The sequence below is a fragment of the Hippocampus zosterae genome, chromosome 3 (assembly GCF_025434085.1).
Source record: "Hippocampus zosterae strain Florida chromosome 3, ASM2543408v3, whole genome shotgun sequence".
Taxonomy (NCBI): domain Eukaryota; kingdom Metazoa; phylum Chordata; class Actinopteri; order Syngnathiformes; family Syngnathidae; genus Hippocampus; species Hippocampus zosterae.
Genome location: NC_067453.1, coordinates 25,133,650 through 25,148,067, shown reverse-complemented (window position 1 = coordinate 25,148,067; position 14,418 = coordinate 25,133,650). Strand labels below are relative to the sequence as shown.

General features: G+C 41.1%; 1 protein-coding gene across 1 annotated transcript in view; it reads left to right on the top strand.

Annotated features, from left to right (window-relative positions):
* Positions 1-9,218, top strand: part of LOC127597562 (A disintegrin and metalloproteinase with thrombospondin motifs 20) — a 96,269-nt gene extending 87,051 nt beyond the window's left edge. Inside the window, exons 33-39 of the mRNA XM_052060664.1 lie at positions 192-321; positions 1,497-1,591; positions 1,667-1,761; positions 3,516-3,649; positions 5,187-5,278; positions 5,353-5,457; positions 5,967-9,218. Coding sequence (XP_051916624.1) covers positions 192-321; positions 1,497-1,591; positions 1,667-1,761; positions 3,516-3,649; positions 5,187-5,278; positions 5,353-5,457; positions 5,967-6,071 — 756 coding nt within the window. The 3' untranslated portion in view covers positions 6,072-9,218. The remainder of the gene's footprint in view (positions 1-191; positions 322-1,496; positions 1,592-1,666; positions 1,762-3,515; positions 3,650-5,186; positions 5,279-5,352; positions 5,458-5,966) is intronic.
* The last annotated feature ends 5,200 nt before the right edge of the window (positions 9,219-14,418 follow it).

The window sequence follows — 14,418 nt, the reverse complement described above, 5'->3', positions numbered from 1 at the left end:
CTAATTTAATGGATTTCGACAATTTTGTAATGTTGGGCTGTACGCCGTGTGCAGATGATGTCATTTCATAATTTTCATGAAATCAAAGTCAGACACGGTTACGATTATTACCACATAAAATTGCCACGTGGGCTAATGAAGTCTGATTCTATTGTATTCTAGTTAATCACCAATAAATGTTTGGATTCCAGTGCTCTCAGACATGCGGGGCAGGAGTGATGGAGCGCAGCGTGGAGTGTGTGACCTCCAAAGGAGCAGCGTCCAAGCAGTGCCGTCCCTCAGAAAGACCAGAATCTCAAGCTGCGTGTCAAGATGGAGAATGTACGTAAAACATCCCCTCTACTCCCTCGCAGTCATGATATCAAACTGACTGTGTTGTGTACGTTAGCCAACACCGTATCTGATTGTGTTTATGGAAACGCAACGGGGTTTTCCCTTTTTGCTTCATTTTAACGCATTAGCTAGAACGGCGTCTCTTGACTTGATTACCTCATGGTAGGACAAATGAGCAGTCAGCGGTACTTTACAAACTCTCCGCACGGTCGGGCCTATCAAAACGCCGCCTTCATTGTGAACTTGCGAGCTCTTCACAAGTCGGCAGCGGGCCAGACTTTGCGCGTTTGCCCGGTCGGCCTCTGCCAAGCCGATCCGTGGCGGAATTAAAGCGATATGCTCGGACTCGAGCCAGTACTGCGGTCAAATATTAATGCTAATCAGCACGATATGGCCACTGAGGGACTCCGAGCAAACAAGAGCAGGCAACACACATCATGAAACGTTTATTATCACAGCTCTCCATTCGAGGAAACATTAATTCATCATAGGGGTGTTTTCTTTAGTTGTGTTCATCTTTTCATTCCATCACGAAGCATTTTATTCAAATGACTCACAACCTCCTCTGACATGAACCAAACTGCAGGATAGTGTTTTCAAGCCAGAGCAAGAACCGTATTGCTTTTTAATGTTATACCCGAATTGAAGTTGAATTTGTACTGCGTTTCTCTGTTTTATCTCGAGCATATTGTTGTTCTGTGCCAAAGCAAGAACCCAACAGATTGTTTTTGTTTGTTTGTTTGTTTGTTTGTTCTGGTCCCTTATTTTTTGCCCCCTCAGCTGTGCGTGTTACTGTAGTAATGCTTTCTGTTGTTCCTTTACTGTTCTAGCTTTCATGGATTATTTCTATGATTATAATTAGGTCTGATCTTATATCACTATGATTCTTTTCAGAGTTTTAGCCATTTTTCTTTAAGGCTACATTTCTCGATCCGTTTATTGATTTTTTTTTTTAATCCTATCAAGATGGTTGTGATGACACGGGTGGGCTTTGAGTTGAGAGCCATTTCTTGTACTCAACAATAAAAGAAAGAGCCCTATTATTTGCTCAGTGCCAGTCATGGAAGTTTTTGTTATCAGCTGGTGTGTGCTAGTAAAAATCCACCAACACGCACGAAGATGCACTAAAACGACCACCCCCTCCTCCTGATGTTCCCCCCAAGGCCAGTTATTCAGCTCGTGTCGGGACGTCCAGATGCGACAGGGCGTCAGGATGGATGGGGAATATTACCTCAAAGTCAAGTCCCGCATCCTGCAGGTCCGTTTGACGTCTTCACATATTTTGTGAGTCTGTGTCTCCACATGGGCTCATCTGCTCTTTCTTCTTCTGCAGATTTACTGCGCGGAAATGCAAAGCGATTTCCCGAAGGAATACGTGACACTGCGCAGTGGCCAGACGGACAATTACTCGGAAGTGTACGGCTACAGGTACGGATGGATCAATTCAATTCGGCTTTATGGCCGTCGTCAAGTTAAAACGATTGTCCTATTAAATAATGGAACCTGATTTAAAATAATGTAGATACAGTGCACTCCGCTTAATAGAACTCCGGTTAATAGAGTAATCCGCTTAATAGAGCAAAAGGCTCTGGAACGGATTTGCCTAATGCAATTTCCTATAAAGATACTCCGCTTAGTAGAACAGATCTCCGCTTAATAGAACAGGCCGTAAGCAATGAACATTGTAAACTAGTGGTTTTCGAAGTGTAGCAATCGCGATACCACTATCGCGAGAAAACGCGATACCACTGCTATGCTGTTGCGCCTACGATTACGCCATACAATGTTGCGCAATGTGTAGTTCTAGCCGTATAACAGGTAGCACGCGTCACTCCACACATAGACACACGCACGTCACAATGGCTTCAACTTCATTCAAGAGACGAGGGCTATCACCTGCGGATAAGAAGGACATACTCAGACGACACGATGCATTGCCGGATTCTCAGAAGGTACGCCCGCGGTTTCCAGGACTTCCCTCTTATCCAGCGCATTGAGAGGGAAGTCAACCACAAAATTACGGACTCCTGTTTCCAGACAAAAGTAACGAAATTTTTCTCGTGATTTGAGATGTTTGACTGAAGTTGATTAAAGTTGTTGTTTTGTTGTTTGATTAAAGATATGGACGTCCACAGTCGAAATATCTCTTCTAACTCGTCAGCAGGGGTTTTTCTGCGTGCATAACTTGGTCGTCGACGTGTTTGATGACCATCTCCGGTTAATAGAAACTCCGCTTAGTAGAACAGAAGCGCTTCGGCCCAATGGTGTTCTATTAAGCGGAGTGCACTGTATTATAATTTGATATAGAAATGTAAAGCCTAATAGATTACTATCCAATGGGGTCTTTTAAGCAAATGTTGGTATAACTTTGTCATTATGATAAGAACGATAAGAAAACCTTTATTTGTCTCACAATGGAGAAATTGCCAATTTGCAGCAGCAAAAAATCTGAAAGGGAGAAGCAGAAGAACGAAAGGTATCAAAATAAATATAAATATAAAATATATAATTTTATAAATCAATATTCATTCATTCAATAAATTAATAAATATATTTAAATGTACTCATTTAATAACAAAAATAAATTGATTAAAAATATATATAAATATAAGCATATTAAAAGTTAAATGCATTTACATAAATGAAAGCATTTACACTGAAATGTGTCTTAGCAGATGCAAGGAAGTAGTACACTGAAAAATTTAATACAGCATGTGAAGTATTCATAATTTGTACTTTCACGCTCATGGAAAGTTTCAAGCAGTGAACTAATAATTATGCTTGAAACGTGTTAAAAACGGACTTAACCGCTCTTATCATTTGTAGGAATAATAACTGGGAATTACTCTCCATTTGAATCTTTCATATTTTTACCTAATACGTAAAATTTGCTTCGTAAAATAAAATTAAAGATGATCTTGTTCCAGAGTTTGAGATCAACCGCTACATTGAGCACATAGAATGCCATTGTCGTCGACAGAATCCAAACACAAATTCAGAATGGCCCATCCAACAGCCGACATTCTGAACATCACAGGAATAATATGTCCTACTAGAATGAAAGAAATCACTCTCAACATAGGGCCTCTGCTGATGTTGACCGAAAGGGAGGGAAAACGCTCACTTTTCAGCCGATTGTCACCCAAATGCGCGTTAAACTTTGGTTGTCTCGTCCACAAAAGGCTGCTGAACCCCTTTGAATGCCCCTACGATGGCAGCCGAAGACAGGACTGCAACTGCAGGAACGACTACAGTGCGGCGGGGTACACCCTCTTCCACAAGGTCCGCCTGGACCTGAGCGCCCTGAGGATACTGAGTGAGTCAATGATCGTTTTCTCAAAATCCCCTTTACACCCCCTCTCCCCAAAAAATCGAGCAAATGACCTTCAGTGCACGAGCTGATTGCAAACACGTCGGAAGGGATCCACGTACGCACGTGCAGGCGCGCGCCCACTCGTGATATGACAACCACGAGATGTCAGAGGATGCAGCCGCGCATACACTCGCATCGCCATCGGAATACCGGGACGTAGAACACCCTCAGGCTGCATGGCGCCGCTCATTGCGAGCGTCAACTCCACGATCCCGACACGATTGGAGGATTAGCATGCGTGTGGAGAATCTCCGCCGTTCTCTTCATCCCAACGGCACATGCTCTCATCCTCCCCCTTGCATGGTACTCATTTGGATTTGGCAGCTTCAAAAGAGCGGAGAGAGAAAGAGAGGCAATGAGTTCAAGATGAAGGCTGACTAGATTCTGTGCCCCAGGTTGTTATTTCTGACTAAAATTACTGGCACGCACGTCTTATTCAATTAATATAGAATTGATTGATTTAGTCCTCACAGTGCAGAGGTACCGGGTTCAATTCCAGCTCCGGGCCCCCTGTGTGGAGTTTGCATGTTCTCCTCGGCCCTGCGTGGCTTTTCTCCGGGTACTCCGGTTTCCTCCCACATTCCAAAAACATGCATGGCAGGCTGATTGAACACTCGAAATTGTCCCTAGGTGTGAGTGTGAGCGTGGATGGGTTGTTCGTTTCTGTGTGCCCTGCGATTGGCTGGCAACCGATTCAGGGTGTCCCCCGCCTACTGCCCGAAGACAGCTGGGATAGGCTCCAGCACCCCCCGCGACCCTTATGTGAGGATAAAGCCATTCAGAAAATGGATGGATGTTACTCAAAACCTCATGATACTGAGCGACATTGCACATGCTACTTCTGATTGCATCACAACAAGGTTTGAGAGGAGCTTCAGATGTTGCACAAGCAACAGCCAGCCACAAACTTGCAATGGGGGTCACCATACGTAAAAATTGTCGCTAGGCAGGATGGGAAGTTACCCAATACTAAAGTAGTTATTTCACTGTGTAAATATTTACTTTTACTTCAGTAATCATTTGCAGCACTACTTTTTTCTTACGCTACCCTTACTTGAGTACAGTTTTTGGCTACTCTGCCCAACTCTGGTCAAACTTGACCCGTTTTGACATCAAATGACCAAGCTCAAAATTTCAACCTTTCATCCTGTCCTTTGGTGACATTTCCTAAAGTGACCCTAAACACACAACGGTAAAAAGATTCATAAATGTCATTATTCTGGACAGGCGTGACAGTTTGTGTACACAAAGGCTTCAAATTTGACCCGTCTACTAAAACGGAGCAGAGATTTACCAGTGTGTGTTAATGTAAGAAAAATGGTGTCTCTAGCACATTTTGCACAGCTTCCCGTAGAAGGATGCAACTTTTTGCTTTGCAGGGGACTGAGAATGATCATGGATACGAAACGGAAGGAATAAAACAAAGTGCCTGTGAGATCTGCACGATTCTAATGACATTTTCATCTTTGCTGATTTTCAGTCACTGACCTGCGCTTCTCCCACACTCCTGTTGGTCGACCTGTGCCCTTTGCCACAGCAGGCGATTGTTACAGCGCAGCCAAGTGTCCACAGGTTGGTGAAACAATTCCGGATGCTCTCTTCGTGGCATTATCGGGCAAAGATGAGTGACTTGTGGATACTTGCAGGGCCAGTTCAGCATCAATCTGATTGGCACTGGGCTCAGAGTGGCCGAGGTCACCAAATGGACATCTCAGGGCAATTATGTTTCTGTCAAGGTCCACAGGTCTGAGGTAAGGCACTTTTATACATTGTCTTAAATGATTTTAAATATGTCGAAAACGATGGAGGGAGTTTGGGGGCTCATCTTGGCCACTGGGTGAGAAACATGCCGTCGTGGTACAGAGTGATGCAAAACATTTCAATAAAAGACAACCAAGACAATGAATAAATAAGTAAAAATATTTGGGTCTTAAATTCAATTTTCTTCCTGAATAATGACTCTTAACTGTTTTGAAACACTGTTTGGGGTTCTTAAAAAATGCCACAAATGCAAGAAACATTTTTTGTATTTAAAAGAAAGGTCTACAATCCCTATGAAACATTGGTGCTTAATTAAATAAATACTGAGACTACAGAGACTAAAAATCTCTGGCTTCTATTTCGAAAATGTTGTATAGTTGTTTGTCTTTTTTTTTTTTCATTTCAATCCAAGACGCCGAAGAAGAAGTGCCAGTGACATTTATGTTGTTGCGTCCTCCCCCATTTTGCCCGCTTCTCTTTGTCCCACTCGTCTCTGTAGGACGGGACAAGAATCTATGGCCGTTGCGGTGGTTTCTGTGGGAAGTGCATTCCTCAGGCGCACAGCGGGCTCCTCCTTCAGGTCCAAAATTTGCACGGACATTAATTGGCAGGATGCCATCGACATCTGAGTATGTGTGTGTAGCAAAACCGTCCCGTCTTCACCAAAACATGTGGTGACTCCGGATGTGTGTTACGGTGCCTTTAAAGTGGAACTGTCAATATTTGAAATGATGAATGATAATCAAAGACGCCGGCCGGACACTGTTATGTGAGACACAAAGGCACACAATCCTTCACTGACTCACTGGGAATGCTACCAAATGAGGACATTTTTACTTTTGTTCTCTTTCGTTGATGTTATTTTCCTTGACAGAATATTGCAGAAGCAATTGTCTTCAAGGGGAAAAAAACATCTATGTTCGGCCAGTTATGCATGTTTCTCGTGAGTGTTTGCCCATATTGCAAAAGATGAAGCAAGAGTCAGTCGCCAGTTTAGTTAGCCTCAATGTGCTTATCATATTTTTGCTTGTGTCAGCTGAGTTTGGCTTGACCTAGCCTTTCCTGTCTTCGTTTTGTAAGATATGTTGCCTGTTTTAGCTTGTCACCGCTCACCATAGCTTAACCTAACAAAGCTTTGTTTTGTTTTTTCCGATTGCATCCTTTCATTTAATTTAAGTTTCATTTTTACAAGTCTGAGTTTAGGCTAGTTTCTCTCCATTAGTTCTCGACGTGTTTTAGCATACCTCAGATAACCTTAGCTTTACCTAGCCTCACCCGGCATTGCTTTAGTTTCACTAAGTGGCTTTTACTTTATCCCGGCTAACCGTAATTTAAAATAACGTTCTGTAGTTTGGCTCATTTTATTTTAGCTAATCTTACTTGAACCAACTCTCTTGCCTCATTGTTAGTTCATCCCGACCTGTTTTAGCTCAACTCAGATAACTTCATGCCGTTTATCTTTGTTTTGTGTCAGCTAAACTTCATTGAAGATTGTCACGGCAAGTTTTGTGAAGTAGTTTAGCTCATTTTATACACTCTTAGCTTAACGTAGCATAGCCTCACTGTGTTGGCTCTTCTCAACCTGTTTTAGGGTGTGTTCAGAAATATGCTAGCTTCTCTTTGCATGATCGTCTCTTTTTTTTGGTCCTGTTTCGGCTTCATTAATCCTAAACGTGTTAGTTCATCTTGGTATACTTTTACATGATATTATTTTAGCAAGATTAACATTTCTTTCCCTTACTTCAATTTATCTTGGTGTCTTAGCAGAATGAAACAATCTCCAATCAGCAAAGCTTGACTAATATTAGCTTAATTCAACCTCTGTTTGCTTAGTTTATCTTATATCAATATCAGTTATTTTTACCTCGATATATGTTAGATGATCTTATTTTAGTCACTGTTCTCTCATCTTTGCTCATAGTGTATGATGTCTTAGACAAGCTAAAGCAGGCTCATATTATCTTAACCTAATGTAGCTAGCCAAGTTTTGCTTTGTTTACTGCAAAAACGAGAAGATTTGGGATCAAGTTGCCCGACTGACTGATCTGGCTTTGGACTAAAATGTCATCTTTTTATTCGTCATTTCCACAACAGCTTCCCTATACAAACACCACGTCAAAGGTGCTGCAATTACTCAAATACATCACTAACAACATTAAATCATCTCTTTAACAGTTGACCTTACTGATGCACTCGAGCTCTTGGTAAGAAGATACTGAATAGTTTTAATCTTTGTGTAATTTCCTCTCAAAACTACTCAATAGTCCACGTACTGACATACTGACACATGATGACTTGCCGATGGCTTTTTAAAACAATCGTGCCTGGTTTTTGTCTGATGATGTCAAGTTCTCTCTCACACACACACACGTTTATTTAATGTTACCTGCGTTCCATTACTCCGCTTATTTACCTGTATGTTTGACCATATTTATTTCGAAACCACCTATGCAGCAGCCATCGGGTTGTTGTTGATGCATCCGTTGTTGTCGTTGTTCGTAGCAAATAACCACTAATCACCTAAATGGTGCTCGTCAAGACTACTAGAATGATTACCTCGCAATTACTGGCCGTCAATGTTTGGCTTACAAAGACAGGATGTAGCCGCAAAGTTTATCGGATTTGCACTCGATGGGCAAAAGTTGTGGGACTGTCAATGAAAGGTTGTTGATGTGTTCCAAACTGTGTTTTACATTACAAAAAATCACACATTTACTTTCTCCCATGTTAAATCTGTGCTTGTTTAGTTGAACGCAAAATTATTATTCTATTACCGGTATATTGTATGGCAAGAGGTTGATACACAGCAGGTTTATTGTACCTTCTGCCATTTAGTGGGAGAGCATTTGATTGTTCTGGTTGTCACTATACATCGCTGGTATAGGTACATGAGCAATTATTTGGTAGTGCTAGGTAACAATTTTAGGACTAATTAAATGAAGTTGGTTATTTCACACATCGGGGGTCGGAATAACTGAATTACACAACCATAACAAACTATTTTATCGATACATTTTGAGAATTAGACTTCTGATAGTTGTATCATGTTGAAACAAGCATCGATTTTATTTTGTTTTCACAAACTGTGTGTCCCATTACTTTTGTCCGAGCAGTGTATTGCTGCAAGGATTGTTACGACCCGCATCGTGCAGCCTAACCCGATTTAAAAATAAAATAAAATTTAAAAAAGCTTTAACCAAAGTTAGCGGTTAGATGAACGTTTGTTATTGTTGTTATCATACAAAGCAACTTGTATTGGTTAATCAAAAATAATTGAAATGAATATTACAAAAAAAAATGTCAATGAGCAGCTAGAAAATCTTCATTCATATTGATGAAGGCCAACTGTGCTATGAGGTCTGTATCAGAAAATGTAAAAAAATACTTGACGCACTATGTGCCAAACATTTTTGTAGAGATGTAAGCGTTGTCTTTGTAATAACCGTGAAGAGTTGTAACTTATGTGTTGTTATATGTAATATTCATACTTGAAACGTATGCTCAATACAGTGTGAAAGATGGACATTGCAGAGATGCAAGCACGCTCATCTGTCTGACTCTTTATCCAAAGATTTTTTTTAATGAATGCTAATATTACCCATACAGTATGTACAGTACACTATGTAGCTTGTATAAAAATAAACGATTTACTATGGTGCTTTGTTACTAATCGTACCAATACTGTATGTCATGCCACTACTAACACTTTTGAAAAATAAGGAATAATAAATAATGACATGAAAGACCTTCATTTGTGGGGTTGTTTTTTTTTCCCACAACCCAAATTTCGTTCCATGCTATACAATGACAATAAAGGCGATTCTGATTCTTGACCACTACACAGGTGCATCAGTTACTACACTGGACAGAATTTCCCTGCACTTCATGCGCTTTTAGCTTTCCATTGGCAATTTTAGAGGTCTTTTTTATTTCTGCACCATTAGTTTATTTGAGGGCGGCCCGGTAGTCCAGTGGTTAGCACGTCGGCTTCACAGTGCAGAGGTACCGGGTTCGATTCCAGCTCCGGCCTCCCTGTGTGGAGTTTGCATGTTCTCCCCGGGCCTGCGTGGGTTTTCTCCGGGTGCTCCGGTTTCCTCCCACATTCCAAAAACATGCGTGGCAGGCTGATTGAAAACTCTAAATTGTCCCGAGGTGTGAGTGTGAGTGCGAATGGTTGTTCGTCTCTGTGTGCCCTGCGATTGTCTGGCAACCGATTCAGGGTGTACCCCGCCTACTGCCCGAGAACAGCTGGGATGGGCTCCATCACCCCCGCGACCCTAGTGAGGATCAAGCGGCTCGGAAGATGAATGAATGAATGAATGAATAATTTATTTGATGACACTAGCATCCTCACTCGGACTGACGCATCAAGACACGTCTACAGTATGGAAAAACACAAATCCAAAATATGAGGAAAAAAATGGACCAACCCCCACAGCAAATAATTGAATCTGCGATTGTCAAAATGAATATGCAAAGGTCGACCGTAGTTTTAAGTTGTATTACCACCAATCACCATTAGATGGCAGACATGTTTACACCATGTCTTGCACTATGCTACACAGTGTGTAGTCCGACTCATTTTTTGTGGACTCCTCAATAATATTAACATTGTGAGTGCGTTAATTTTTGTGAAAAAAAAATACAACATGTTTCAATGTATCCTTGAATTGTCATTTTTAAGAGCCCTTTGCACTGAGGAAAAATATTTTGTTGTTTGCTTCAAACCCTTTTTCGTTAGGATAATAGAGCTTTGATACATGAATTAAAAATGTAATGTCAAAAATTAAATATTTAAAGACTAACTGTTTTGTCCATATTTAAAATGTTGGTTCTCCTGTATCTGGTTTGGACGACCTTCCACTACGTGACTCTTTGTGTTTAAGTGTCAAATGTACATGTGAGTGACAGAATTTGGTCTTCAGGAACCTTCGCAGAAGGCAATGTTTATGCAGCAGTCGTTTTCCTAGAGATAACTTTGTACATTGAAAACAGTTCCCTCGTCCTTCAAGGGCCGCTTTTGATTCCCTGCCAGACGGCCGTCTCTGTTCCTAAAAATCTAATCTGAGGATTTAGGGACCTGAAGCATGACAGTTGCTCCATTTATCTTCACCTCTCAGGAAAAGGCTTTTCATGCATAAAACACAACTAAGCTGCAGAAAGAATTGTCATAAAGGAGAGGCTGATGATTGATGTTTACTATCAAATGCATTCTGCACATTCCTGCCTGATCTGCAGCTGCAACATGCTTGTGAGGAATGCTCAAATTTGACATTTGCAAATTTAAACATCAAATCAAATATTTGAGGTGTTATTGCATCCAAGAGACTGATTTACAAGATGGGTATTCTGTATGTTTCATATACGTGGGGAAAAAATGATCTCAAATTCTATACACATTGCCAATTCGTTAAATTATTTATGTGTGAACAAGATGTGAACTTGAATTTATGTTCGACTTGCACCTCATGACCCAAACGAAGTGTTATTTCCTGGGTAAACAGTGACATTTAGCGCATATGATTGGATACTGCACCCACTGTCCCAAATGGAACAGAAAGATTGAACTTTTATATGAGTGATCATAAAAATATGACACTTCGCGGGAATAATAACAGTAACAATCATTATTATTACCCTATAAAATGCAAATACATTATTCTTAAAAATTCGAGTGAGCCAAACGAAGTGTTATTTCCTGGTTAAACAGTGACATCTAGCGCATATAATTGGATACTGCACCTACTGACCCACATTGACCAACTTATATGGTGGTAATAATAAATATTGGATATTTTACAGGAGTTTTCTCCGGGTACAGTACTCCAGTTTCCTCCCACATTCCAAAAACATGCATGGCAGGTTAATGAAGCAGTAAATTATCCATAAGTGTGGCTGTGAGCGCGAATGGTTCATCTATGTATGACCTGCGCCTGGTTGGGAACCGGCCTACTAGGTAGGCTACAATAGCCCACGGCACGCCCACGATAAACGGATTCGAAAATGGATGACTGAATGGATGGATGGATAACATGGGACACGCTAGATGTAATAACTAAGAACTGCCAGCAGATGGTAGAAAAGTCTTGTATGACTTTCTGCACTCGACTGACGTGCTGTTGTCCCGAGTTAAATATTGCGTCTCTTAAAAAATGTATATATAACGAATAGTATTTTCAAATATGTATATATTCATATTTGGTTCTTGTACTTTTAAAAGAAAGAACACATTTCCCTCAAAGTCAACTTAAACGTTTTTGCTGTGATTTAAGCATCAACACGAAATATAGGGTGTTTTTTTTTAGGGGGAAGCAAGGTTGCTCATGGGGTCCTATCACTGGAGTTGATGAACTCAATTCACTATGAAAACAAAGTCCGAATTGCTGCGTGTATTTGAGAAATGTAATTTACAGTGAAGAGTGTGCTACATGCTTTTTACTAATTCTATCCATCCATCCATTTTCAACACCGCTTATCCTAAACGGGGTAGCTAAGTGCTGTAGCCTCTCTCAGCTGACTTTGGACGAAAGGCGTACTACACCCTAAACTGGTCACCAGTCAGTCACAAGGCACAAATAGAGACAAACAACGACCCACACCAACATTCACACAGTCACTGAGTGGGCACCAAACCCATGCTGCCAGCACACCAGTCAGGCGAGTGTACCACCACACCATTGACAACACCGTACTAATTTGTAGAACACACATTTCCTGAGCTACATCATGTATTTATAAATGATGCTAACGCTAGCACATCATGAGTGGTTTCGTGGCCGGCCCGAAAGACCACTCAAGTATTTCATTTGCGGTCAATTATTGTTGCTCTTAGCTATACGATACCTCCCCAATATCCTTTTGAACCCCCTCCACCAACTCGCACCCCCCCCCCCCCCCCCCCACAACAGTTGGCCTTCCCCTGTATCAAATTCATCTTTTTATGCACCCTGTCTGCCCGAAAATCCGCGAAAGCCCCCACACATGCTCACCGAGACACGACTGACACCTAGGAAATATTAAAGTGGGCGGGGTGCTCTCCATGTGTCATATTTTACTGTTCAAGCCTTTTAGTATCGATCTTGAAAGACATTATAAAGAATCCAAGCAAGGCACACCGAGGTCAATGGAACGTAGGTGATTAATGATTACTTCATGTCCAAGCAAGAACCTGCTTTGTTTCAAGCAGTGTAATTTATTTAGGATGTACACACAATTAGGAGCAGGGCACAGTGATTTCCTTGTGAAAAATACTTTCTGTCAGGAAAATGTTGTTCTGTATCAGCATAGTTTTGGGGGAAAAAGGGGGCCAAAGGTCCTCATAGCCGATAATGTGGGACCAGACCCTCCATAAAGTGGAGAGGCGGTTTTGAGAAAGGTGAGCTAATTATTTTAATAGCTTTAGCACTCTGGAGGGGTTTTATGTGGTTCCTGCAGTCAGGGATTTTTTTTTTTTAAATAATGTTACCTTTGTTCTGTTGCTGCTCACGTCAGCGACATTCATGTTCATGAAGTGTTGACCTGCATTACTGCAAGAAACCTGATAGTTTTGAATAAGTAAGAATAAGTACCCATTAAATAATGTATGGGATTGATCTTGAGCATTCTACTCATTAATCTTTGGGCATTATTAATCCTTCGTGTCAAAGTAAGAACTCAATATACCGTCTGAGTGGCGCCTTGACATAAAGGCACAGACATGCCATTCATTCATCAGCTTCATGCCAAAAAATTCGTTTTTTGCCATGATTTTTTTTGACAAAAAAAATTACCCTCAACTTTTACTCTCCACATTACATGCAAACATGGAGAATTAAAATACAAATGTGTATTGTCCTTCCTGGTTCTTCATCACTGGTTTTATTCCGAATAAAATCCCTAAAAGTCATCAGCCATGACTAGTACTGTAATCAGGACAAGCAAAAGGACAAAAAGTTGCTTATTAATTTTTCATGAATGTAAACCTTCCATAAATTACCCCCCTCCCCACACCCCCTCATCTACTCTATTATGTGTCAGAGTGACTTACAGATGATTTTGAAATATTACACAGAAACCAAACTTGAGGTTTCGCCCGATGAGCGCTAGCAGCTGTTCGCAAACATCAAACGTAACCATCGTGTATTATTCACAACAACAAAAAAATCAACTAAAACGTCCGTGCCTCTGTTCAAAAGACGCTCGCAAATCAATCACATTTGAAAAGAAAGTCTTGGGATTTTGCATGGAAATATAAGTGGAAGATATGCTCACAAACTCTTCGCACACCACGCAACGGCCAAAACGGCATTCGTGAGTCACGACGTCGACCTCCCAGCTGCTCGCCCGCACGTCTGCTGGCACGAGCGCCATTGAACAGACTGTCCCTCAGCCGCCATAAGGAGCCCATTCGACTTGGATTTATTGGTCCGAAAGATGTGTTACGCATGTGATTACATGTGTTCTGATTCCAAATAACACCACAGGAAACAGCCCACTAACTTAAAAAAAAACATGCCACACTGAATGCATCAGTTAGAGAACAATGCATGCTAATAAGCAAAAATGTAATGATGGAGGAGAACAAAAATGCCCACATATATTTTATTGAAGGGTAGATTGAGGGCCCCTGGAGTAAAGCGGAGGCTGTTGACACTAGCGTCCACAACTGAAGGCACAGTAATGGCTAAGCTTACTTTAGGATGTGTGTCTGTTGTTAAATTGGCAGCAGTGGTCAACAAAAGGGAAGGTGCTCTATTGCTATAAGGTAGCATAGCTGTTGTTAGCATGCTAGCAATTGCAAGTTCTCAAGTAGCACTGAGATGTATAGTTTTCTTGAGGTTAGCATACAACCTGATAACATGTTAGCAAGTTATCGAGTCTCACTAACCGTTTGAAATAGGACGACGACTGCTAACAACGTGTGAAGTTGTGGATATGGCTCAGTTTCTTTGTTACCCATGAGGCTATGCTAC